The sequence below is a fragment of the Moschus berezovskii genome, chromosome 19, assembly GCF_049115385.1.
Source record: "Moschus berezovskii isolate FMDL1 chromosome 19, NW_MosBer_1.0, whole genome shotgun sequence".
Taxonomy (NCBI): domain Eukaryota; kingdom Metazoa; phylum Chordata; class Mammalia; order Artiodactyla; family Moschidae; genus Moschus; species Moschus berezovskii.
The window spans coordinates 12403878-12429587 of NC_142478.1; the positions used below are offsets into that span (position 1 = coordinate 12403878).

General features: G+C 45.6%; 2 protein-coding genes across 7 annotated transcripts in view; one reads left to right on the top strand and one right to left on the bottom strand.

Annotated features, from left to right (window-relative positions):
- Window positions 1-5968, bottom strand: part of LOC148774822 (uncharacterized) — an 83676-nt gene extending 77708 nt beyond the window's left edge. For 2 of the 3 annotated variants that reach the window (XM_088827981.1, XM_088827980.1), the window contains exon 1: window positions 5475-5968. In XM_088827981.1, coding sequence (XP_088684107.1) covers window positions 5475-5747 — 273 coding nt within the window. In that variant the 5' untranslated portion in view covers window positions 5748-5968. Of the gene's footprint in view, window positions 1-4695; window positions 4833-5474 lie in introns of those variants that run through there. The other variant, XR_016035305.1, reaches the window with a different exon arrangement.
- The window catches only part of NR3C2 (nuclear receptor subfamily 3 group C member 2), a 437832-nt gene continuing 416838 nt past the window's right edge, over window positions 4717-25710 (top strand). For 2 of the 4 annotated variants that reach the window (XM_055405624.2, XM_055405625.2), the window contains exons 1-2: window positions 7043-7181; window positions 12699-14460. In XM_055405624.2, the coding sequence (XP_055261599.2) occupies window positions 12701-14460 (1760 nt within the window). In that variant the 5' untranslated portion in view covers window positions 7043-7181; window positions 12699-12700. Of the gene's footprint in view, window positions 4850-6955; window positions 7182-12698; window positions 14461-25710 lie in introns of those variants that run through there. The other 2 variants (XM_088827978.1, XM_088827979.1) reach the window with 2 other exon arrangements.

Genomic DNA, 25710 nt, shown 5'->3' on the forward strand with positions numbered 1-25710 from the left:
CTTGACCTACTTGCAAATACATGACAAGATCCACTGCACATTCTCTTATACTGAGGTTTCCGTTTCTGACTCTGAACACCCCTTTCAAGCCTAAAATCATCTTTGTTATACGTACCTAGGCATCAGAAAATTAAACCTTAAAAATCTACTCAGCTTCATTTTAGGTAGATACCTTTCTGCCTGCCGTTGAGGCATTAACATTTTACGTCACAAGAAAGTATCTTTTTTGGTTTGTTTTTCAGAGCTAAACATTTAAATCTTGAAGCATTTTGTTTCTTTGCAAACATCTTTGTTAGAATTAAAAAAAAGTGTTGATCAAAATGTTGTCTCAGTTGTTACTGACAGCTGTTAAAATGCTGCTAAAAATACAGCGCCGACTACTGAAAAGCTAACTGCTCCTGCGAAGTCCTAATGAGAAATTCTAAATGAGTTTTCATCAAGTTCAGCAGACTCTTATTTCCCACACCTGACCCACTGTATTGTTTCACTTTTCTGTGGTTGTTATTGCCCATAATATCAGAAAAGCAGCCGGATGCATAATTCTAATGAGCTCACAAACCACGCAGTTATTTATGTAAGATTAGCACAGTTATTTAAAGGTGATGAATTTCCTGCACTAAACCAAGAAAAAGAGGAGAGAAGGAATTGCAAATATCTTTATTTTTATTAAAATACACGGCTCTGAGTCCCCCTCTCCTTTTCAGCCACTGTACATTAGCTCTAAATTTAGAACATCAGTGTAGGCACAGTGCAATCTGATTTGCCTCTAATAATGTGGCACACTAATTGTGATGCATGTTCTGTTTGGTGCTCTGTCAGCTCAAAATCTGGTCATCGAGATGGATGAGGTTTGTGTGTTTTCTGTTTAAAATGACTGCAAATGAAATTAAGGTAGACAGATGAATAGTTAGGTAAACAAATATGGAAATTAATGAGTAAGCAAAGCTAATAAAAATATTCCAAGTAGTCCAGAAACTTGAATTGGGTCTATTTTGGGTATTAACAAATTCTGATATGTTTTCTATTTCTCTTCTGGTCCACAATTTCTTACTTGCTTGCAGTGTTTATAAACTGTAACATGTGTGTTTTGCAATAAACAAAGAAGAATTTCTATTTTATATTATTCCCCTATTCATCTTTTCTCTCCAACACCCGCCCTAGCCCCGCCTTTCTCTCTCTGACTCTCTGTCTTTCTCAACTCTTCCTAACAGCTGGTAAGAGACAGGGGGAAAAAAAATCTTAGCTTTTTTGAAAGAAAAAAAAAAAAAGTGCCAGCATGACTAGGCTTATTAATGAAGTTATCTATGTCCAAATGCTTAGCCTTTAACTTTTTAAGATTATTGAATACAATTAAATTATATGCTACTTAACGGGCTTTACTTTCCTACCAGTAAATAAAGATCTAAAGGCTATCCAATACACTTCAAAATATATTCATGGGGGGGGGTTGCTTATCATTTCATGGTTTAAGCAACTTCATGCTTTTTTTTTTTTTTTTCTCCCCCCAGTGTCAGCTGTTGGATGAAGTGAGATTTGGGTCAGAGATCTAAGGGGTTGCTCTGCTAAAGCTGAAATAAAGAGCAAGGGAGGATCTTTTTCCAACACAAACTTAGATGATATTAGGCTCTGTATCTGAAGTTATATAATAGAGGATGTGATGTCACATATGTAAATTGCAAACGCTGAGTCGTGTACTTTAGGTAGCAAACCTCAGGGAGCTTGACGCTAATGGGTTGAGGGAGGGAAGTGTCCTGAGGTACAGGACTGTGAAAGGAGGGTGAGCAACTGTCAAAAGGGAAGAGGACTGATGCTGCTTCAAGGTTTCAGAGTACTTGGCAGCTGTAAGTAGTCTCCAGTAATTTGGAGATGAAGTTAAAGTCCTTTTCTGTGCTTTTACTTTCTTAATATTTATTTTTCTTAAAAACACATTTCTATCCTTTGCAAAGAAAAATATATCTAAAAGGATCAAAAGAACAAAGTTTCTTATGGGCTTAAAAATCAGCAAGTAATGACATTTCCTAGATGTACATTTTCAAAGTTGATAGGACTCTTTATTAACAAGCATTGGAACCAAGAGTATTCTGAATAACCAAAAAACCCTGCATCTCCATCTTTGATGGAGTCTCTTAGACTTGTGGGGTGATTCCCAGTAACACCAGTGCCACGTTCTCTTCAGGTAAAGGAGCCAAAGATTTTATCTTGGAGCTATTTTCCTTCTAGGGTGGCACAAGACCACCTCTTACAGCCAGCAAAAGAAAATAATTGTTCAAAAGTTTGGGCAAATACTCAAATATCCAAAAATAAAGGTTTGCCTAATAGTAATGACAAGATCCCCTAATATCTCTGTTGAAGGATAAGAGAAATTGATATACACGGGCATATGGATGTCCCTACAAGTGATTTTGGTGTGCAAAAGTTTCAAAAGAATATATGTAAATGCTTAAAAACTCAGTCTCAGTTTTATAATACCAAACTGCTTTAAAGCATGAAAGATTAAAATTTGAGATTGGACAGAAGGAAAACGCAGGAAGAAATCTTCTAGATTTCTAAAATGTTGCAGTTACAATAACCCCACTTTACATCAGAATCTGCTGCCTGATAAGTTGTCCCTAATAAAATTACTGATTAAAATAGTGGAGGAGCACCTAGGTAAAGAAAGTTTAAGGAAAATCATTTTATAAAGGGGAAAGGAATAATCAAATGCCAGATTTATCAGTTTTGTAAACTGAATTTGCATTATAAAGATTACCTTAAAGGAGGGTTCGTTTTCTCTAACATTTCATTAGGAAAAATTTCAAACACAAAAAACCCACTACGGAGATTCTACCACTGCTATGTGATGCCTTAATCACATTAACTATCCATCCTCTGTCCATTTTATGAACTCATGAGTGTCAATCCATCCTATTTTTGATGCAGTTAAGAATTCTTTTTTTCCAGTCAGTATACTTCTACATGGTGGTTCTTTTTAAAGTTCATTGAATATTTATTATGTTAATTATTTTCTTGATTTCACCTAAACATAATACCTTAAGAATTTCACCTTCTTTAAGCCTAAGGAAACAAGCAAAAGGTTGTTCGTCACAGGCCAAAGGCCACTTTAAGAACAGGGGAGTGCCAATACTGTGGGTGACGCCGCAATGGACAGCTAGAGACTGGGGCAGTGGGGCTGTGGGGCCGTGATTGTTTTAACAGGGCAGTTCTGCGTTTAACACGGTGGGAAGGGATTACCAACTTCCACAGTTCCTTAGGAAGAAAACGGGGAAGGAGCACAGCAAAGGGCAGGGGGAGGAAGTCAATAAAACCTGTAGGAAAAGGAGTGTAAAGCCGGGACAGGGACTAGTGTGGTCAGTTTCTGGAGTTTGAGTCATAAACAAGAACAGGGGAGCCTGTAAGTGGTCGTGATATTCACAGTGCGTCCCCGCTACCCAAAATCTTCCACTAAGGCTAAGTGTAACGGTGAGATAGAAGAGTCTGGGGCTGAAGCGTCCCTCCCACGCGTGAGAGCTCGTGGACACGCGCGCGCACACACACACACACGTTTGCCCTAATGGGGGTGAGCTGTGTGGTTTGCGGGGTGGGGGGGGCGGAGATGCGGGACTTGGGGAGGATCCAGAGCCGGGAGGCGCTGGGGGCTCCCGGGATCGCGGGTCCCAGCTCCATCCCCGCGCCGCCGGCCGCCCCCCCGGCTCGGTCGCCCCGCTTTCCCTTTCGCGTCTGCGTAGGTGTCCGCCGGAGCGGCGGGGGCGCGCGGGGCGGCACGGGGGCGCGCGGCGCGGGAGGGGGCCTGGCGCGCGGCCGCGTCCTCGGCTCGCTCGGCGGAGCGGGCGGCGGCGGCCCCGGCGCTGTCAGAGCGAGGGGAGCGGCGGCGGTCGCCGCTGCTCGCCAGTCTCCCCCGCGCGCAGACACCCGGCCCTTCCTCGGCGCCCCCCCACGGTGGGGGTGGGGCAGAGGCGCGGCGAGCCCGGGAGACGGGGGGGGGGCGTGGAGAGAGGAGCAGCCTCGCCGGGTGGGCAGCGGAGGAGCAGGGAAAGAGGGAAAGAAACTTTTCCCTCCCGCCCCCCGCGCGTGGTCCCTAGCCCGCGTCTCCCCTCGCGGCGGCTGGGAGCTGCACCTGAGGCCGGGGGCGCGAGGTCAGGGCTGGACTTTGGGGAGTCGTGGGGAGGGCTGTGGGGTGACGTGCACTGGGGTTCCGTTTGCCATCGGCCTCCTCGCAGCCAGTGGCCAGGCTGGGGAGGGGGCCACGGGCGCCCCCCGGCCCGGTTCCCCAGCAGACGCTGGCCGGACGCTCGGCTGCCTGCTCCTGCTGCGGAGGGTGTGACCCGGCGAGGGGGCCGCGGCACAGAGGGCTCCCCCTGCGGCCACCCCCCTCAAAACACACACTCACACACACACTCACACGCTCAGCCGCCCGAGCTGTCGCCGGTCACCCCAGGCCTGGGGAGGGGGCGCGGAGAGCCCGCTGCGGGGCGGCCGGCGCGGGGTCAACCCCCCTAACTTCCCGGCTCCCCAGGCAGCCACCGCCGCCGCCCGGGAGACCGGCAGCCCCGAGAGAGGGCCCGCCGCCTAAGGCCCGGCCGCCGCCGCCGCTGCTGGGGGCGGGCGGGCGCCCGCGTCCCCCTCTGCGCGATTTGGCGCCGCCGCCTCGTCTCCTCCTGCCGGGTAACAACACTACGGCTTTATTGCTCTACCCACCGTCAGTAGGACGACTGCCGGGAGTCTCTTCCTCTCCATCCTTACCGCCGATCTGCTAATATTGGACTTGCTGGCGGCGGCGGCGGCGGGAGCCTGGTTGCCCCCACCCAACCCCCGCCCCGCGCCCCAGCCTCCCCACCATGTCCTAGAAAAGGTGAGTGTACAGCGACAGTCACTTGGCGCTGACAGCGGCGGGAGGGGTCCGGGGAGCGCAGGGCGGCCCCGGGGAAGGCTTGTTCCGCGCAGAGGGCGCGGGTTGGCAAGCCGAGGTGGGCTGCGGGCAGGAGACGAGGTTCCCACTCGGCCGCCTCCCGGCAGGGTTGTTGGGCGGCGGGCGAGCAATCGTGGCGGCCGGTCCCTGCAAGATTCTAACCTAGATTTTGCAAGAAACTGAGATCCAGGGCAAAACTGGCCCTCCGTAAAGGTGGTAAAAACTTAGTAAAAGAGACACGTCCATTCCTTTAATAATGAATAATTTGGCAGCGCAGGCGGAGCCGTCTTCTCCTCGGGTGCCCGGGCGCTAGGTCCAGGACTCCCCTCCTTCCTGCCCGCCGTGTGCGCTCGGGCCCGGCAGCTATCGATGCCCGGCTGCTTGCTTGGCCCGGAGAGCGCGCAGAACCTCGGGCCCCGCGGGAAAGTTGGGAGACTTGCGGGGACTCCCGGCTGCGGGGGCGCCGGGAGCCGCTCAGAGCGGGGGACTGCTGAGCACAGGAGCCGGGGGGTCGCAACCAGTTCTCGTGCGCCGCCGCCGTCTCTCCCGCGGCCAGGGAGTTCCCTACCTGGAGCGACCGAGAGTTCGAGTCTTCCTCGGTTCGGGGTCTGGAATCCCGAAGCTTACTGAACTGTAAGGAGAGGAGGGGCCTTTGGGCACAGGGTGAACTCCCTCCCCCCGCCACTTCCGAGTTTGGCTGGTGCGGGGCACGGGTGAGGCGGGAGGACGCGCAGCTGCAGCCGCCGGGCTGCGGGTCGCCAAGGGCCGGGGGACCAGATTTAGGTGTGTACGTCACCGGTGCTGACTCTGGGCCAGCCAGGAATATAAAACGGAGCCTCATACTCCGAGCCTCAAAGTCTTTAGAAATCAAAGTTAAGAACCCTATCCTTTTGCTTAGTAACTACAGCCTTGGGGTGGGCGGGAGGAGAGCCGAGGTGGAGGCGGTTGGAGGGAAACCGAAATTTCTTCTTGCAGACGCTTGTTCCTTAGAAAACAGTTTTGTTTCCTTCCCCGCCCCTGTTTGTTTCTCCCAATGATGTGCACCTCCCCCCCCCCCATTATTAAAAAGTGACTATCCTCGATGGTCGCTTTCTTTCAAATTGAACTACTGGAAAAATCCAATACGAAAGCAATAAATACAGCCACAAAATTATAAGGAAGGAGTGCTGCAGCTCTTGACCCTGCCAGAGGTGGAGGGATGGGGAGGAGGGTGGGCGAAAAACCGTGTTTAAAGGGCTTTGGCTGCACTGAAATCACTCGCTTTCCCTGCACGGTTAAAACAAGGAAATTCAAATCGAGTGGGAACGCGATCCTCTTGCTTGCTGGCAGCGGACGCTGCGGCTGCTGTGTTGAGAGGTAACTCGGCAGACTGACGAGAGGGGCGGGGAACGAACCTCGGGGGTCGGGAGAAGCCCACAGAGGGTCCCTCCCTGCGCGCGGACGCTGTGGGCGGTGCCTGGGCCAGGGCTGCCGCTCACCTGGCGCTGCAGGTGGAGAGCATCAGGGAGGACACCTTGACTGGCTTTCTAAAATCCCACTTCTTCAGCGTCCCCAGACTTTTCGCGTCTTTCCAGACATCCTGGGGTAGGCCAGGAGGAGAGCCAGGTTGGCGTGAGCAAGTTTGGGGTAGTGGAGCGAGGGGAGCCGGGGGGCAGCGAGTCGTGAGTACCTAGTGGCGTAGCCGCTGCCCTGCACCCCGAGCGGCCTCCGCTTCTGCGGCTTTAAGGGAGCTGCCGAGTCCAGGCTGTGTCGCAGCAACTTTGTATCAGTCATGTCGTCCTCCTGGTGACTGACAGCCTGGATTGTCCAATGAGAAGCCCGCCTGACCCGTGCAGCGTGGAGCCTGGCTTCCCCCCGGACCAATGGAAAGGGCCCAAGGGGGCGGGATAGCAACCTGAACTTTTTATCTGGACATGTGACCCGCTTTTAAAAGGGCCGGCCCACTCCCCCTCCGGGCTTTCGCGCGCCCTCTCCCTCTCTCTCCCTCCCAGCTTCGCCCGCCTTCGCCCTGCCCCTGCCCCCTCCGCTCCACCCCTCCGCGCCCGGGGTGTCATTGGACGGGTGAGACGCAAGCCAACTTCAGGCTGCTCCGAGGAAACCCGTGCAGTCACCTGGGTGCAAGAGCATTGCTGCCTCGGGCTCTCCCGCTGCAGGGAGAGCTGCACTCGCTGGCCTGGATGTGGTTGGATTTAGGGGGACTCCGCAGCAGGGGTGTCGTGGCGTTGGCGAGCGCTGCAACAGGTAGACGCCGAGAGACGGACCCCGGCCGAGGCAGGTGTGTAGGGGTGCGCGGCTGGGCGCCGCTTGCCCGGCTCTGCGTGTGGCCGCGGCGCGGGAGCGTGCACTTTGCAGGGAGAAGTGGCTGCGTAATCCGGAGGCGCTGTCAGTAGGGTGCTGTGTGCTTGTTGTTTTGTTTTGGTTTTCCACTTTCCCCCTCTTTGGCCGCCAGAGGACTATTTTGGGAAAGTTTGGCCACTTTGGATAAATGCCCTCTAACGAGCAGCTTTCTACCGCCTTTGGCAGTGGGAGGTCTGTCACCCTTCCCTTTCCCCAAAGATGAATTTCGGGATCGTTTTTCTTGTACAGTTTTTAAAGGACGTTTGAATAATATTTCTTTCCTCTATAAATTGCGGAAGCACCCAAATCTCAGCCAGAGGTGTAGCGGAAAAAGGGCAGTTGAAGGAGATACAAATCCTGACAGATTCTGTAGGAAAGGGGCTCTGGAAATTCGTGCATTTCCCGTGCCTTAGGATTCACGAAACTCCTGAAAGAGATTAGGCTTTCTGTGGTATCAGTTCGAATTCTAAAAGCAGGAGAGAAAGGATGAAGCTTCGTTCGGTGACATCCGTGCCCTGCTACTGAATTTAGGTGCACAGCTTTTCCTAATGAATTTTAGAAGACCAGGTTTAAATCGTAATGGTTTATGGCACCAAAAGGTTTAAGTATTTGTTATAACATAGAAGTTAGGAAAACTTTGATACCAGACAAGTTTGGAAACCACCGAATTTCAAATGCAGTAAATTGCATATTAATAGTTGAATTGGCATTTCTCTAGGTGCTGTTATTGGTGATATTTACATAGTAATGCTAACAGCATTCTCCATCTTTGAAGTTCTGGGAAGTTTTCAGTTTAGATTTGACTTCATGACAGGCTATCGTGGGAATGCTTGAGGAAAGAAGTTTTTTAAAATAATAAAAGGGGAGCTTTTTCCTTTAAGGGAGAAATAGTTTGGGGCTTTTGGAACGATCAGGTGGCTCAGTGAATTAGGTGAGTGAATAGAAATCAGGTGTGTTCAGTTCTAACTGGTTCTCTGGCTCTCTTAGGTGACCTTGGGCTGATTTCTATCATTTATCTCATCTGTTAAAACAAGGAACATGGTTATAGTTAATAGGGATGATAGCAAAAGAGTTACAAACAGTGAACTTTTACAACTATGGAACCAATACAAATTATAAAATTCTTAAGGTCTGTCTTGAGGATGTAATATTATAGTCAGATAACTATAGAAAATGATTCATTTGAAATGGGACTGTGTTTGGAAGGTTGTAAAAGTGGAACTGTTTTCGGATAAAATATAAATTTGCAAGATTCTTTGTTAATATTCCTGAAACAAACAAGCAAAAAAACTACTTTCTTATGGGAAACAGCAATTTAACACAGTCTGTAAAATATAAAAATTTAAAGTCAGGTTTTCCCTTTGCAAAAATAGTGTTTAAGAGCATATATATGACAAGGTAGAACTGTCAGTATTTTTCCTTACTTTCTCTATGTGAAAGTTCCTTCATTTTAAGAGGGGAGGCGTTTGCCTGAAAATTAAGAGATCTTCGTGGTTTTTGTCTTAGAGTATCTGTTATAGTTTCCATTGTAAGGGAGACAAGCCTGATTTTACAGAAGTAGATATGTATATCAGTATATGTTTAATCTTATACTTTAGTAACAAAAACTTTATTTACCTTTACCCTCTGGATATTAAGTTCTATGAGGATCATGTTCATCAACTAATATTTTCAGTATTCACTAGTGATTGACTGAAAATCTGCTCAAGCTATGGACTTTATGCCAGTTTCAAAAAGACAACCTGAATTTCCTGGACGACATAGGAAATAACTTCCTAACTGATCATTTGTTTTATAGAGAAGATCAATTAAGATAATATAGAACAGAATAGCATGGAAACTTACACACTATCTATGTAACATAGATGGTGGGAATTTGCTCTGTGACTTAGGGAACTCAAACCAGGGCTCTTGTGGCAACCTAGAGGGCTGGGATAGGGTGGGAGGTGGGAGGGTGGTTCAGAAGGGAGGGGATATATGAATACTTACGGCTGATTCATGCTGATGTATGGCAGAAACCAACACAATATTGTAAAGCACATATCTTTCAATTAAAAGTAAATAATTTTTTCTAAAAAAAAGGAAAAGATAATAGGGAGAATTCAGCATAAAATATTTCAATAATCATATTTTTTTAAAAAAACCTGATCCTTAAAAATATTTCCAGTGGAAGCCGAGCAGGTGCTAGATATCTTCCATTCTTTGCTGTTGGTTGCCAGCCTTTATATTCTTTGTTGAGAGGTGTATTAGGTTGACAGATCAAAATGTCTTAAAGCTAATGTAGATTTCAGCAAAGTCTTTGCAAATTCTCTAATGATAGCCTTGTCAATAATGTGGTGAAATGCAGGCTGGTTTGTGTTATTGTCAAGAGAGTTCAAGGCTAGCCAAACAGGACTTGGAAAGTTGTGATCAGCTGCATGATGTTAGCTGATAAGGTACTTCCTTGTAGAGTGCTTTAAGATGGTTTTTGCCTATCAGTACTCAGGTAAAGGTTCTCTTCAAATCTTCATATAGCCTTATTTATCCTGGCTTGATGCACAGTGATGAAATGTGTCCCTCAGTATATTAGTAGATGTTGTGTGGAAAAAAAGAAAAAAGGTGCAGTGGCCAAATTATTTAGGGAACTCTGAATTTAAAAGGAAACAGGTTTCTGTACCTTAGAACGTCCGAGAGTTTTAGCATGTGAATTTCCACCATGAAGCATCAAAACAGGCAATGAGTGATCATCCTTTCCTAAAGACAGTTTGGAGAAAGAATTTTTGGAGAGAAGTCTGGATGACCGATGATCCTTCAGACTCAAGGCAGATGGTCCAGTTGTCTGGGAGACTGTGGGAGTGGGGAGGGGTGAACTTATGGAGACCTTTAGTAAGGGTGCCAGGGCAGGGGTGATTTCTGGGCATTTTAATAGACGGTGGTGCAATTCATCAAGACGGGGAATGTGTGTTTAGGAATAGGATTGGGGTGTGAGGGGATGATACAGAGAAGGTGTTCAGTTTTAAACAGGAATAGACATATTTGGTTTGATGAATTTGGGACTGAAGTATCTATCTATACCTTATCTGTACTGTTCCAGTTTGGTATGGGGAAGGCTGAATATTCTTAGAAGTAGAAGCAGCCCATATTTACTGGTATTTTTCAACCCATGGCTATTACTAGATGGTTTTTCAGTGAGGTACAAAAGGCCAGTATTAGCTGTTTTGGTCCCATGTCACTGTATTCAGTTCTTGGCTTTCATCCACACTAATTTTTCCTGCTAGAATGATCAGATTACCTCTTCAAACTTCATAACTTGCCTTACTTTGCACTATTTTATGATTAGGAATCTATAGAATAATGTTCTTTAAGTAAAAGCATGCTCCATAATTGGGAGATTTTAATGTTCACAAATTACTGGGTATTAATTATAATAGTTTAACATTTTTTTATTTGCACTATGCTGTCATCTTGGGGTGCAGTGGTAAAGTTGATAAAGTTTGCTCCTTCTGGGAACTTAAAAGTCTAGTGTAGAATACAGAAAAGTAAGAGGTAATTATGATCTTCGGACAGTTTGGGCATTAAATTTTTGACAGCCCTGTGATATCTGATGCCAATTTATTTAGTAGAGTCATTATATTATTTTTTCCATGTTAATATAATTTCTGGAGCAGAGAGTCTTCCTAGTCTCTCTTTAATGAGAAGAAGGTAGGGTGGATGAAGATCGTGAGTGGCAGAGGGGGGGAAGGACTGAGAAGTCTAAAGTATTATCTGTGTTCAGCACTCCAGAAACTGCAGCTTTTAGGTCAGGACCTTTATTTGTGTCAGAGATTGTTTATACACCTGAAAGGATTTGAAAAATGCATACTTAAAGATTTTAAGAGTTCTATGCATGAAAATGCACAAATGAAATTTTATTGGGTGAATTAATTTTCTTTGAGAGATTTTTCTTTAGAGTCGTGCTTCTCAAGTCGGTGGTGATTCCCCCCCCCCCACCCACCCACCTCTAGGGACTTTTGGCAAGTCTGGAGGCATTTGGGGCTGTCACAGCAGGGCAGGAGGAATGCTACTGGCATCTAGTGGGTAGGGGTCAGGGATATGGCTGTACATCTCACAGTGCACAGGAGAGATCTCAGCAAAGCTGTATCAAGCCGCCAGTGGTGCCATGGTTGAGAGACCTTGGTGTAGACACCTGGGATCAAATTCCAGCTCTGCTGTGTGGCTTCTGCCTCCATTTTCCTGGTTCTATCATTTGGGACAGTACTTCTGTCAATCTTGTAGGGTAATTTACGTTAATATCTGTGAAAGGCTTGTAATAGGTCATTGAACCATATCATGCATAAGAATTATATAAATACAGCCTGTTATGAGTATCCATGGAATACATTTATAGAGAGAGCCAGTAGATAAGATAGTATGTCTAAAACAATCCTGGGGACTCTTTGAGGGTGGGAATTGAGCCTGTTTTGTTTATCACTGTAGTTTCAGTGGCTAGTTGTAGACCCAGGATGCAACACACACTTGGTGAATATTTGTTGAATGAATGGACACATAAATTGTCAGGACCCATCTCAGACTTCCTCCATTAACTGTTGAGAATGAAACTGGCTATCTGGAGTCTTTTCAGCAGAGCTACCACTAGGTCAGGCCGCATGTCAGAGTCCTTGCCAGGACTGAAATACAGACTAGAGTCCTGGCATTCTCAACTTGTCATTCAGCCTCTTTGAATTATGGACTAGCTTAATTAATCAGGATATATGACTCTTCACTGTTCAGAACTGACATTAAATTATCTTCACCAAAATCTATTTTACTAAAATCTTACTATTTTGAAAATAATCCTCAAGTTATCTTGCCTGTGATCATTCCCGGGTTGACTTTACATTGGGAAATGGTAACATTAATTACATTTCCTCATTGTTTTTTAATCAAGTCACATATTAGCTATGGAAAGCAGCTTCCATAGGCTGGAAAGACTCCAAAGACTTTGGCATTAGATTTAGTTTTAAATCTGACTTTGTCACTTGCTGTGTCTTTGACCTTGGGCAAGCCGCCCACTTGGTTAAACCCTCAGTTTCCTCTTTGGATGCATCGGGAGTCCCCAGGATTACTTTGCATATTCAATAAGTTAACATTTGTAAATATTCTTTGTAAACGCTACAGGCTCTATTATAGCAAAGATGTTTTATATGTAAAATTTCCTCCAAACTCCAAAGGCTGTAGTATAACAAAGATGTTCCTTTTATTTAGATGGGAAATCATTTTATTGCTTCTTATATTCTGGCTTCTGGACAAATTATAGTCAGGACTCTGTTGTATCAGCACCTAAAAAGGTAATCACTTGAGTATAACTGGAACTATTGCTTATCATCAGTAGAATATGTACTTATAGCTCGGTCAGTACGATTTCAGAATGTCTTTTAGAGTAACCGTGCTATCCACGACTCTAATTCGATGTTTTTACTATACATTTTTATGTTAGCTATGGAGACCAAAGGCTACCACAGTCTCCCTGAAGGTCTAGAAATGGAAAGACGGTGGGGTCAAGTTTCTCAGCCTGCAGAGCGTCCTGCCCTGGGACCCATACCCACGGAGCAGCCCGCTGAGAGTAACTACATGGAGATCGTCAACGTGAGCTGTGTCTCCGGTGCTATTCCCAACAGCAGTACTCAAGGAAGCAGCAAAGAAAAACATGAGCTACTCCCTTGCCTCCAGCAAGACAACAGTCGCTCCGGGATTTTACCATCTGATATAAAAACCGAGCTGGAATCAAAGGAACTTTCGGCCACTGTGGCCGAGTCCATGGGCTTGTACATGGATTCCGTGAGAGAGGCCGACTACGCCTATGATCAGCAGAACCCACAGGGAAGCGGGAGTCCAGCAAAGATGTATCAAAACGTCGAACAGCTTGTGAAATTTTACAAAGAGAACGGCCACCGTCCTTCCACGCTGGGGGGTGCGAGCAGGCCCTTGCGGTCATTCCTGCCCGACTCTGGGGGCTCTGTTAATGGCGGGGTCATGCGCAACGTGGTGAAGAGTCCCATCCTAGGGCACGAGAAGGGCCCAGCAGTTTGCAGCCCTCTGACCCTGTCGTCCTCGGGTTGCAGCCCGGCCAGTATCAGCTGTGTGTCCTCCACTTCAGCCAGCTTCGGCAGTTTCCCAGTGCACAGCCCCATCGCCCAGGGCACCCCTCTGCCATGCTCCCCCAATGTGGAGACACGGGGCTCCAGGTCACACAGCCCAGCGCATGCCAGCAACGTGGGCTCACCTCTCTCCAGTCCGTTGAGTAGCATGAAATCCCCGATTTCCAGCCCCCCGAGTCACTGCAGCGTGAAGTCTCCGGTCTCCAGTCCTAATAACGTCACTCTGCGATCCTGCGTATCCAGCCCTGCAAACATAAACAACTCAAGGTGCTCCGTTTCCAGCCCTTCCAACACAAACAACAGATCCACGCTGTCCAGCCCAGCCGCGAGTACTGTGGGGTCTATGTGTAGCCCCGGAAGCACTGCCTTCAGCTACACTGCTTCAGGCACCCCAGTGGGGTCCAGCGCAGCCCGAGATGTGGTTCCCAGTCCAGACACCCAGGAGAAAGGTGCTCAAGAGGCCCCCTTTCCTAAGAATGAGGAGACAGAGACCGCCATCTCCCACGGTGTGACTGGCCAGCTTAACATCGTCCAGTACATCAAGCCGGAGCCAGACGGAGCTTTCAGCAGCTCCTGTCTAGGAGACAGCAAAATAAATTCTGATTCCCCCTTCTCAGTACCAATAAAACAAGAGTCAACCAAGCATTCGTGTTCCGGCACCTCTTTTAAAGGGAATCCAGCAATCAACCCCTTTCCATTCATGGATGGCTCATACTTTTCCTTTATGGATGATAAAGACTATTACTCTCTATCAGGAATTTTAGGACCACCTGTGCCCGGCTTCGATGGTAACTGTGAAGGCAGCGGGTTCCCCATGGGGATAAAACAAGAACCAGATGATGGGAGCTTCTACCCAGAGGCCAGCATCCCCCCATCTGCCATCGTTGGCGTGAATTCAGGTGGACAGTCCTTTCACTATAGGATTGGTGCTCAAGGTACAATATCTTTATCCCGATCAGCTAGAGACCAATCTTTCCAACACCTGAGTTCCTTCCCTCCCGTCAATACCTTGGTGGAGTCGTGGAAATCACACAGTGACCTGTCATCAAGAAGAAGTGATGGATATCCGGTCCTCGAATACATTCCAGAAAATGTATCAAGGTAAGTCGGCCTTTTTCTCCAGTTTTGAAAAACCATGGCTGTGTGAAATGCTGAAGGTTAGCATTATCTTTGCTGTTGATAAATTCAAACGCATTTCAGTTTCCTGTTTGTTTCCTTTTCAGTGTGGTCACCATATGCTTACCCTTTCCCTTGTTGGTGTGTTAGAAATGTGTTGTTGTTGAGTCGCTGAGTTGTATCCGATTTGCTGCAACCCCATGGACTGCAGCACTCCAGGCTTCCCTGTCCTTCACTATAGAGAAACCCCAAATTTTGAGAGCCTCAAATGTTCACATCAATTTGGAAGGAGCATATGTCCATGTTGTACATAGGCCTTCTTCAGACCCTTCTGCATGGCCGCTGGTAGGAGTTTAAGTTTCTTTCCTCATGCCTGCTATTACGTATGCTTTAGCAGACTACTGCTAGGGTATTTTTGTTTTTTTTTTTTCTTTAGCTGTATACTGGTTCACTGACATTGCTTTAAATTGTTTTCTTTGTGGTTATAAGTCTTTTTTTCCCCCTGAGTTTTCTTTATTAATCACTTCATTGGTTGTGAAAAATGAAATGAAACCCCAAATCTGTTACCCACAAGCTCCCCACCCTTTTCATCTTTTTCTAGATTGGTTAATCGTATGTAAGTTTTGGTCTTCAGCGCAAATAAATCATTTCCTTAACTCTGGAGGGCTTTTTAAAGACTCAGCACATCTAAAATTACTAAGTGGCCCGTTTTGCTTTCCTCCTCTTTGGAAGTGAAGTATGTCACTGCAGTTTCAGATTGGTATATTTATAACTTTTAAGATCTGCAAGGAGACATACTTTACTTACTGTAAAATATCTTCTTGGCTTTCCTTCTTGTAGATAGCATATTGTATATATTTAGAAAAAACAAGGAAGAGGTTTCAGATATGACTGTAAAGGGTGGTTCTAAGTAATACAGTGAATACTTGTGTTGGACTTTGCTTCAGTACTGTTTTTATTACCTGGATGTGGTCAATGATCCCTTTATTGAACATGTAAAGAATAGATTTCCTAGATATAGTTCACAGAGGCTTCTAGGAAGATGTGGCTATTTTCCTTAAAAACTTGTTTGGTGGTGAAAATGTCCATTCCCATCAACAAAGCGTAAGATTGACGTGCGTTCCTGTGTTCTTTCTCCTTTTGTTTTTCACTGAAGCAAAAGCAAACACCTGTCATCTCTGCTTTCTTTTCCTCTTCCTTGACTCATGCCTCGCGCCTCTTGCTTTTATGGAAGCACACGTTCCATAAAGACTTCCACGTCCTTACAGCTCTCAGTAGCATGACTGGTTAATCCTATACTCACAGGGTTGCCCTCTCCTCAATTCGAAACTCTTTGCACAAATGCTGATACGGCATAGCTTTCGTCAGGACCAAGCCCAGCAGGTGCTTTCCTTTACTTTCTGAGAAGGATGGTTTGCACACAATGTAGATATTTTTGTTAAGTGATGTTTGTAGTGGGTTAGTTGGAGGGAGTCTGGCCTGGTAGTTAAGAGCATGGCTACCCTGGTTGAAATCCCCAGCTCTGCCCCTTAACTGCTTTGTGACCCTATGCCCGTTCTCTTCACCTCTCTGGCCTTCAGTCTTCTCATCTGTAAAAAGGGAATTCAGTAGTACCCATCTTAAGGGTAGTCAAGACAATGAATTAAATTATGAGAAGCCCTTTGATTATCATCTGGAATACAGTATGCATGCATTGTAGAGTATTATTTATATTTCAGCAGTTGCTCTTAGAATTTAATGGGATTGTTCATAACCTTTAGTTTCCAGTTCTTTTAGTGTTCTCTTTTGTGCTTAAATGAAATCCCATACAGTCTTTTAAAGAAATGTACAAAGTGTAATTAATTTCTACCTTTTTATGGCTAGGCACTCTACATTTCTGTTTATGCTGTTTTAGTTTTGAAGCCTGTCGCTTTGGGTAATGGTATTTCTGGTAGAAACACTAGACAGATGCTAGCTAAAACCATACACTCTTCTGTTCTGTATCCTGTTTATACTGTTTTGTCATTTCCGGACTCGACTCATGATGCCACTCTTGGTGGACTTGGGACCCATAGCCTTACATATTCCTATGAATCAGTGACTTTGAGCCTCCTGTGCCTTTGTGGGAAACTGGGATGTTGTCTAGTGTCTTTTCTTGAGCATTCCAAAATTCTTAATAAGCTTGTTAACATAGCTAGAGGGCATTCATTTGTTTACATATATACTATTGTGTTAGTTAATATGTTTTCCAAAAACTTTACTATCAAAGCTTTAATATTATTCAGAGTTTTAGATTACTGATCTAATTAGATTAGATTATTAATTCCTTACAGCTTTCCCTGGTGAATAATATCCAAGTCTATTTGTTTTGATCATTCTCAGAGGAAATACAGACTTTTTTTTTTCTGGATTTCAGTCTACGTTTTATAATATTTAATTTAATCCCATCCAAGCTTCATTATTGGCTTCTTGTTTTGTGTTTTTGGACCAAAATCCAACTTTTCTGCCTTCTTTATAATTTATGATGATGTTACTCCATTCCAGGTAATGTCAGATTAATGAATTAAAGATTGTAAAGGATCAAGGCAGTGTGTAATTGCTTCTAAGTATCATAACATTCTTTATCTTTAGGATGAACTCTGTTTTCTAGTAAATGTCAACATATGGTTTGGGGTTTCTGAGACCTTTCCCAGGAGGGCCACAAACTCAAAAATTGTACATTGGTAGATGAACCGTGCAAAATGGAAGATAGACCGATGGTTTTACTAAAATAGTGCATGAAAAGTTCACTGACAGTTTCAGATTCCAGGCAGCAACTAAGCTTTAAGAAACCACTGACTGTCCATTTCCAGTGTACTGAAGGATCATATCTCCATTGATCTGCGATGACCATCAAAATGCTTCTCCTTTTTTCAGCAACATATCAGTGTAAAGCCAGATTTTCTTCATATCCTTGAGCCAAAGCACATCACCACACATTGACCACAGAAGTAGATACGAGAATCCGGTTGTCTTCTATTAGGCGAGACAATAGACTTGCAAAAATGGAAAACAGTACCACCCTTCTCACTGAAGTTTTTCATTCTGGGAAACACAAGTTTTTTGTTTGTCCCCGCCCCCCACAACATATGCATGTTTATGTTAAGGTGTGATGATTTAAGTGATTTAAAAGAAATATTCGTTTTAATTTGTAATAGGGTAAATATCAGCAGATAGAATACACATAAACAAAAGATCTTGACCTCAACACATTTTTAAGAGTGGAAAGGTGTCCTGAGACGCAGAAGTTGAGAACTATTGGTCTGTCTTATAAAGCTTTGGTGCTTCATGCGGAAAGAGGATGTTATGTTATTTGCCTTAGCTTAATCGAATGTTATGCTGAAGAAGCGGTGCCTTGTCCACGTAAGGACAGTGATTCTCAGCCAGGTGTTTTTCAAGCTGATTGAAGTGAGTGATGGCCACAGAGAGTGTGTCTCCTTCAGCCTGTGGACGTTCTGTGAGAGCGGTGACCAGAGGCACCTCTCAGAATTTCCAGCAGGTGGACTGTCTGAGTGCCACATAGGGAAGGATAGGGTTGGCCAAAAAGTCTGTTCTGGTTTTTGTACCATCTTCAAAACCCAAACTAACATTTTGGCCATCCCAATATATGATGACAAAACTTGACATGAAGCTCTGCAGTAGACACTGGACTTGGTTTGGTCATACAGTTGGAAGGTCCCCTGTGTACTTGGACACAGATGGAGCTGTGAGCTTGCGTGAGTGGCAGCATCTCTTAGCCTCCGTTTCTTCGTCTCAGAGAAAGTTGACCGAGATGCTCTCCGAGGACTGCCAGCCACACTACGGAGTGGCTGTATAGTTTCCTTGGAGTCATGTATGTTAAGAATGAAAATAGAAAAATCTCTTCACATATTTACTAGTCTGGTTTCAAGTTTATCTTAATCACAAGTTCAGCTCTGTAGTTTCCAGGGTAGTTGAGATAGAAAAATATCATTACCATTTATCATTTAAAAATAGGGATGAGTAAGGGTGACCTATCATTTTGCTTGGATAAGCCATTTTGTTTTATTTTCAGATCAGAACTTTCCTTTCATAAAACTTGACACTTACATGATGAGTTTCTTGTTCTTTTAAATTTGCAGTATTCCTTTTGGAAACAGGGTTAGTCTGTTGACATAACACTGGGTGTTTATGGCGATGGTCATAGAGTCGCTTTGATAGCATCATAACACAGTGACAACATTGACTTAAACGTTCGAATATAAAGTTCACTGTTTCAAAGGGCACATCCTCGTAGGTTTCAAGACACGTAATCAGGAGTTTATCTTAATGTATACTGCACTTTTTTTTTCCGTGATAGAAGGAAACAATTTAGTGATAACCTCCAGTTGGTTTTCTTTTTTCCCCAGTGATCCCTGAAGTTTTTCAATACCCATCTTCCATAATAAGCTAAAAGCTTCAGGATTGGAGTTTGTTACACAGTTTGCCATGTCTGTCAGTAAAATTCTGTAAATAAACCATTGAGATAGAAGTATCTTCATGTAATGCAAAGTATGAAAAATGGTGGGTTTTGGAAGGGAGAGATTGATTATTGGTGCTTATTTCTATAATAAATCCATTACAGAATAACTTAGGTCAGTTGGAAATGAGAGCATGGGAACATTCTTATTTGTCTCATAGTATTTTGATTTTGAAATTGCTAGTGTGCTTAGGATTTCTCCAGGTTCGTGCTCTGAATAGCGTTTTTAGAAATGGCTTAAAAGGAGACTTGCTGCTTCTGATGGTTCATTCACTTTCATTCACGTATAGTATTTCTGGTAAAAGTAGTGATCCTTTTATTGGGGAAAACCCCCTTATTCCTCTTTAGTAAGCAAATCACTGTGCAGTAGCCTTCCTTACATTTTGCTTTTCACGTCACAAGTATCCTAGATTTATATGTCAGTTTGTTCCCTTTTTATCATCTAAAGTGTTATTGTATTTAAAACTGTTTACTTCATACTTAAAGTGAAGATAAAAGCCCTGGTTTCAGTTAAATAAACTCAAATTATTCAACTTAAAGCAGTTCTCATACATAGCAGTGACATGCCGAATCTAGGACCTGGATATGTATCATTTATGGATTTGATTCCTTTCGCAATATTGAAATTCTGGGTGTGCCTGATCTTTTCTATCCTTGTGATGTTTAGAGTAAGAGCAGATGTTCTATTGATCACCAGTAATATAGGCATATTACTTCACATCTCCTGATATCATTAATTGTTTTCTCCAAAATAATGCTTGCTTTCCCAGACTTTCAACTGTTGCTGTACTTTCATACAACTGATAAAATTTCATCTCTGCTGCTAAGTAGTTTATTGTTTTCTTTCATTTACTAAATTCAGACTGAGAGAAAAAAATGTTGATTTCTTGAATCCATTTAAATATAGTCATTGTATATCTTTGTGAATTGCATTCCAAAATTTATTAGTATCCAGGAAATATAAGTGTGTTTAAATGGATAGTGTCTTAATCTTAAATTTAAAAATTTTGAGTTTTAAACTTGTCAAGTATAGGCTTTGTTTTCAGTTTTAAGAGTTTTATGTTGTTGTTTATGTAATAAGGCAATGATGACGTTAAAATGTAATTATATATATGAAAATGTTACCTAATTAATACTCTGGAAACCTCTGGAATTACGATTGTCAGTGGTATGGTTAAGGCCAAAATTTCTATGTAGAAAATAGGGAGAAATTGTAATTTATGCAAGAAATAGAACACTAAGGCAATGGCAAGCCACTCCAGTACTCTTGCCTAGAAAATCCCATGGACGGAGGAGCCTGGTAGGCTGCAGTCCATGGGGTCGCTAAGGGTCAGACACGACTGAGCGGCTTCACTTTCACTTTTCACTTTCACACATTGGAGAAGGAAATGGCAACCCACTCCAGTGTTCTTGCCTGGAGAATCCCAGGGATGGGGGAGCCTGGTGGGCTGCCGTCTGTGGGGTCACACAGAGTCGGACATGACTGAAGTGACTTAGCAGCAGCAGCAGTCCAAGGAAGGAAAAGAGGATAAACAAAAAGTAATTTGGATACTTACAAAGTTAATACCCAAGGGAGACTGATGTGAGCTGACGACTGGCCGTTTGAATTCACTGTGACCATGACTTAGTTTATCAGTGATGGGTACTTTCATTGACGTGTGTTTCCACCTTAATATCTTAAAAATTGTTGAGATAAATTTACAAAAATCATAACCTAAAATAGAATGAAATAAGGTTTGTAATGGACAAAACCAACTTTGAGTGTTCCAACAGGAAAGGATCTGGGCAAGATTTGGCAAATGGGGAGATGGGAAGATGAGAGTTAGTATTTATCGTTAGTCTTGTGAAATTTGCACGGGATTGAGCAGGGGGACACTTCCTGGTGGAGGGAGTTGTATGAGCAAAGCCCGGATGGGCAGAAAGCTCTGAGAGTGGCCCAGCTGTATGGATGGCTGTGGGGAATGGGTGAAAGACGGCCTGGAAGAGCTCAGTTGGAACTCGAAGCCCGTGGAACTTGAAAATCCCACGAAGTTTGTACTTAGTTTGGCAGGTAATGAGGAGTTACTGAAATGTTGGCTCAGGGAACCGCCTGAGCTGAAGTGCACTTGGGAAAAACCTTAATTAGGCAGGGGTTGTAGGGTGGATTGGAGCGTTTAAGGAGCCTTGTTAAGAAGTTGTTGTAACAGTGCTGGAGGATGGGAACTGGGATCTCTGAAGTGAGGATGTGGGAGCTTGTGGAAGAAAGGGGTGTATGTGATGTACTACAGAAGACTTTGTAGCAGTTGATTTTTATTTTAAAATAGTCGCAGACACAGAAAAAAAATGGGAGGCCATTACAAAGAATGATGAACAAGGATAGTCTCTCACACAAGCACAATACAGCCTCTGAAAGCCAGAAAGTAACATTAAGTTACTGCCATCTGGGGGACTTCCCTGGTGGTCAGCGGCTAAGATTCCGAGCTCCCAGTGCAGGGGGCCCGGGTTCCATCCCTGGTGAGAGAACTAGATCCCACATGCCGCAGCTCAAGATCCCATGCCGCCAGATAAAGATACCTCAAAAATGAAAAAGTTACCGACATCTTGATTTCTGGTTTTGCCAGTTGTCCCAATAGTACCTTTCGCAAGGAAAGGACCCTGGTGCAGAATGGTTTTGTGCTTTCAGCTGTCAGGACTCTGGTCTGCCTCAGACTAGGACAGTTCTCTATCTTTTTCTAGATTTCATGACTTGACTTCAGGGGCTGACAGGCCAGCCCTTTGGTAGAAAGCCCCTGGGTTTGGGTTTGTCTGTCATTTCCTCGGTTTCCACTCTGCCCCCTAGGCAGGGGGACCACAGACAGCAGGCTGCATTCTCCTCCTGCTTCCCGCCACGTGCCTGGCCATTTCCCTTTGTGCCTTTGTTGCCCATCTGCAGCGCTCCAGCCAGGTGTTGTCTGACAGGCTTCCCCGCAGTCAAGTTACTCTTTGCCCTTTGCAATCAGGAGCTATTTGGAGGAGCAGTACTTTGAAGTTGTATGCACATCCCAGTCCTCATTGCATTTTTATATTTATTAAGTTAGCCTTAGGTGGCTCAGACGGTAAAGCATCATCTGCCTACAATGCGGGAGACCCAGATTCGATCCCTGGGTTGGGAAGATCCACTGGAAAAGGAAATGGCAGCCCACTCCAGTACTCTTGCCTGGAAAATCCCATGGATGGAGGAGCCTGTGGGCTGCAGTCTCCACAGGGTCGCAAAGAGTCAGACAGGACTGAGCGACTTCACTTTCGCTTTCTTTTCTTGCTTCCCTGGTGGCTCAGCTGGTAAAGAATCTGCCTGCAATGCGGGAGACCTGGGTTCAATCCCTGGGTTGGGAAGATTCCCTGGAGAAGGAATACCCACTTCAGTATTCTGGCCTGGAGAATTCCGTGGGCTGTGCAGTCCATGGGGTCACAGAAAGTCAGATGACGGCTTTCACTTTGGGGCATCACTGTGTCTTCTTTTAAGCAGTGAATTATAACCTCCTACTGCCCTTATTTTTGATGCTCAATTTGTTCCTGATTTCGCCAGTGGGAGCTCACTCATGCTGGTTTCTGTGACCATTTTGCCACGTTCCCATCACTTCTCTGAGGGCCACCTTGCTTTAGGCCCACCTTGTCCTTTTACTTCCCCAGGCCTGGAGTCACCCCTTTCTTCAAGGAATACCCCCATGCCCACAGACACCTTCCTGTCTGTGATTGGAGTCTAACTCCACGTTCACGGTCACAGGGCCACACCCCCTGTGCCCTCCCTGGATGCCCTTCTTCTTCTGTACTCGGGCCTTGACTCCTCCTCCTGGGATGTCCTCACACTCCTTGAGTTCCGACACCCTGCACTGGACCAGGGAGCACGTGGTTTCCGCCTTCCTGCTGGGACTCTGACTCTCTGCCTGGGGCTTGCTGTCCCACCGTGGGCGTGGGCCCCTACCCCCACACTGCAGGTCTCTGCTGTACTATGTATGGCCTAATGACATTAGAATTAAATCATTAAGGATGGCTAGTAGAGGAGTTGAGGCTTCCCTGGTGGCTCAGACGTTAGAGAATCGACCTGCAGTGTGGGATACCAGGTTAGATTCTTGGGTCAGGAAGATTCCTTGGAGGAGGGCATGGCAACCCATTCCAGGAGAATTCCATGGACAGGGACTCCTGGAGGGCTACAGTCCATGGGTTCCCAAAGAGTCAGACACGACTGAGCGACTCACACACACGTTCAGTAAAGGCGTTGATGTTTGAGTATAAGGGGAAAGAAAGATATGTGGAAAATCAGTGAAAACTCTCAGGTTATGAGCTTGACCAACATGGAGGATGATGAGCAGTTCAAGAGAAATGGAGAGGTCGAGAAGAAGTGATGATTTATCTTGGTTACCTGAGTTTTACATTCCAGACCGCCTCTAACTGGAGGAGTTCTCTGTAGAGGTGGAAATGCTGGTATGGGGGTGTGCAAGGCCTCCTCATAGACATGGCCATCGGGGGGCAGCGTCGGTGCGATCCAAGGAGCAAAGGTGTACGTGATTCAGTATAGCGTGCGGTGCCTTTGCTAGGAGTTTGGAGGAACCGAACGCCATGTTGGAGATGAGCAAGGATGCTAATAAGGGACACGGGCGTTGTTTTGACAATCAGGTGCTGCGTCACAGATACCAAAGGGAGGAACCATGGCAGCCTAGAATTTCCAAACTAGAAGGGCCCCAAGGCTGTCTCTAAATCCAGCCCTCTATGGGCTCGAATAATGAAACTAAGGCCCAGAGAGAGTGTATGCCTCTTGCAACCTTATTCAAAGCAGTTAGTAACGGAGCTTTCCTTCTAGTGGGAGGTGGTGTTTCAAAACCCAGTGAGAGGGCGGAGAAGACCAGGAATGAGGCTGCAGAGCTGGGGCTGGTGGTTTTTTTCAGGAAGGAATTCTATAGAAAGGCGGGAATGGGACTCAGGCTGATTGGCTGAGGAGTCAGTTAGGGATGAAGAGGAGAACCCTGGAGGCGAGGGACAGCGCTCACTCTTGGGAGGCGTCCATCCAGTGGTGGAGGCAGGGTCGAGGGGAGAGTTGGTGGCACAAAGAAACAGAAGGATCAGAGTAAGGATTTTGCTGGACAGGTAAGGTCTGAAGTGGGCAGTGGGCCTGTGCTGAGATTGAGGTTGAAAATGTCAGAGGGAGGGAAGATGCTTGATGGAGGCCATGTCCTGGAGAGAAGGTAAGGGTAGGAATGAGACTGCCTGTTAGCTGGGGAGTCAGATTTTAACTGCCAGCTTGAACCCATAGGTCGATGGTATCTGATGTCACCATTTTACAGACCTGGAAACTGAGACTCAGCCTGTAAACATGATCTGCCTAAGGCCATAGAGCTAAGGAGGATGAAGAAACAAACCCTTGAGCTGCTGCTGCTGCTAAATCGCATAAGTCATGTCGAACCCATAGACGGCAGCCCACCAGGCTCCCCCGTCCCTGGGATTCTCCAGGCAAGAACACTGGAGTGGGTTGCGATTGCCTTCTCTGACCCTTGAGCTAGAGAAGACGAAAACTGAATGTCCAGGAGAAATAGGCAGATGGGTCCTTTACAATAGATCAAGTTGGGTGACCGATGTATGGCCCTCAGGCCCCATCTCATTAGAAGCAGCCTGAAGTAGAATAACTCAGGGTCTGTAAAGCACTGAGGTGCCAGGCCCCTGACAACCCAATTTAAGATGCTTCCTCCTTGCTCATTTCCCGCACTGACCTTTCTGGGGCTCAGTCACTCAAGCCCCTTTCCCCCCGGGGGCCTTTGCTTGCTGGTCCCTCTGGCAAGAAGGCTCTGCCTCCAGATTTGGGTTTGCTGCCCTCTTTTGTCACTGAGGCTTTCTCTGGTGGCTTAGACGGTAGGGAATCTGCCAGCAATGTGGAAGACCCGATTTCGGTCCCTGGGTTGGAAAGATTCCCTGGAGAAGGTAGTAACGCAAATGTCACCCTCTTAAAGAGGCCCTCCCTGGCCATTCTCTTTAAAGTGGTGACCCCTGCTTCCTTCATCACTCTCTTTTCTTGTCTTCAGAACACACACCTTTCAGAAATTATCTGTGTTTCTTTCACTTCTCTAAGTAGAATGGCAGCTTCCTGAAAGCAGGGACCTTCCTTAGCTGCCCTGTTTTACGAGTACCTTTGCCACACTTGGGATTTCCTGATAGCTCAGTTGGTAAGGAATTTACCTGCAGTGCAGGAGACCCTGATTTGATTCCTGGGTCAGGAAGATCTGCTGGAGAAGGGATAGGCTACCCACTCCAGTATTCTTGGTCTTCCCTTGTGGCTCAGCTGTTAAAGAATCCACCTGCAAAGCGGGAGACCTGGGTTTGATCCCTGGTTTGGGAAGATCCCCTGGAGAAGGGAAAGGCTACCCACTCCAGTATCCTGGCTTGGAGAATTCCATGGACTGCAGAGTCGATGGGGTCTCAAAAAGTTGGATGCGACTGAGCGACTTTCACTTTGACTTTTGCCGTATCTGAACCAGGCCAGGCGTGCTGTGGATGCTCAGTAAACCTGATGGACTGAACTAAATGCCTTGATTAGCAGAGGGGTATGGGGTGACAAGATGAGTGTGGGTGATTGGATAAGATTTTTGTTGCATAACGGTGAGTTCTACTGGGTTAGCAAAAATTCTTGTGACCTCTCTCAGCATATTTTTAAGGACTTTCAGAAAATAATCAACAGATGCTGTTCTTATTTTTTCTAATCTCGGCATCATAGAGGAGTTGGTAAGGATGTATTC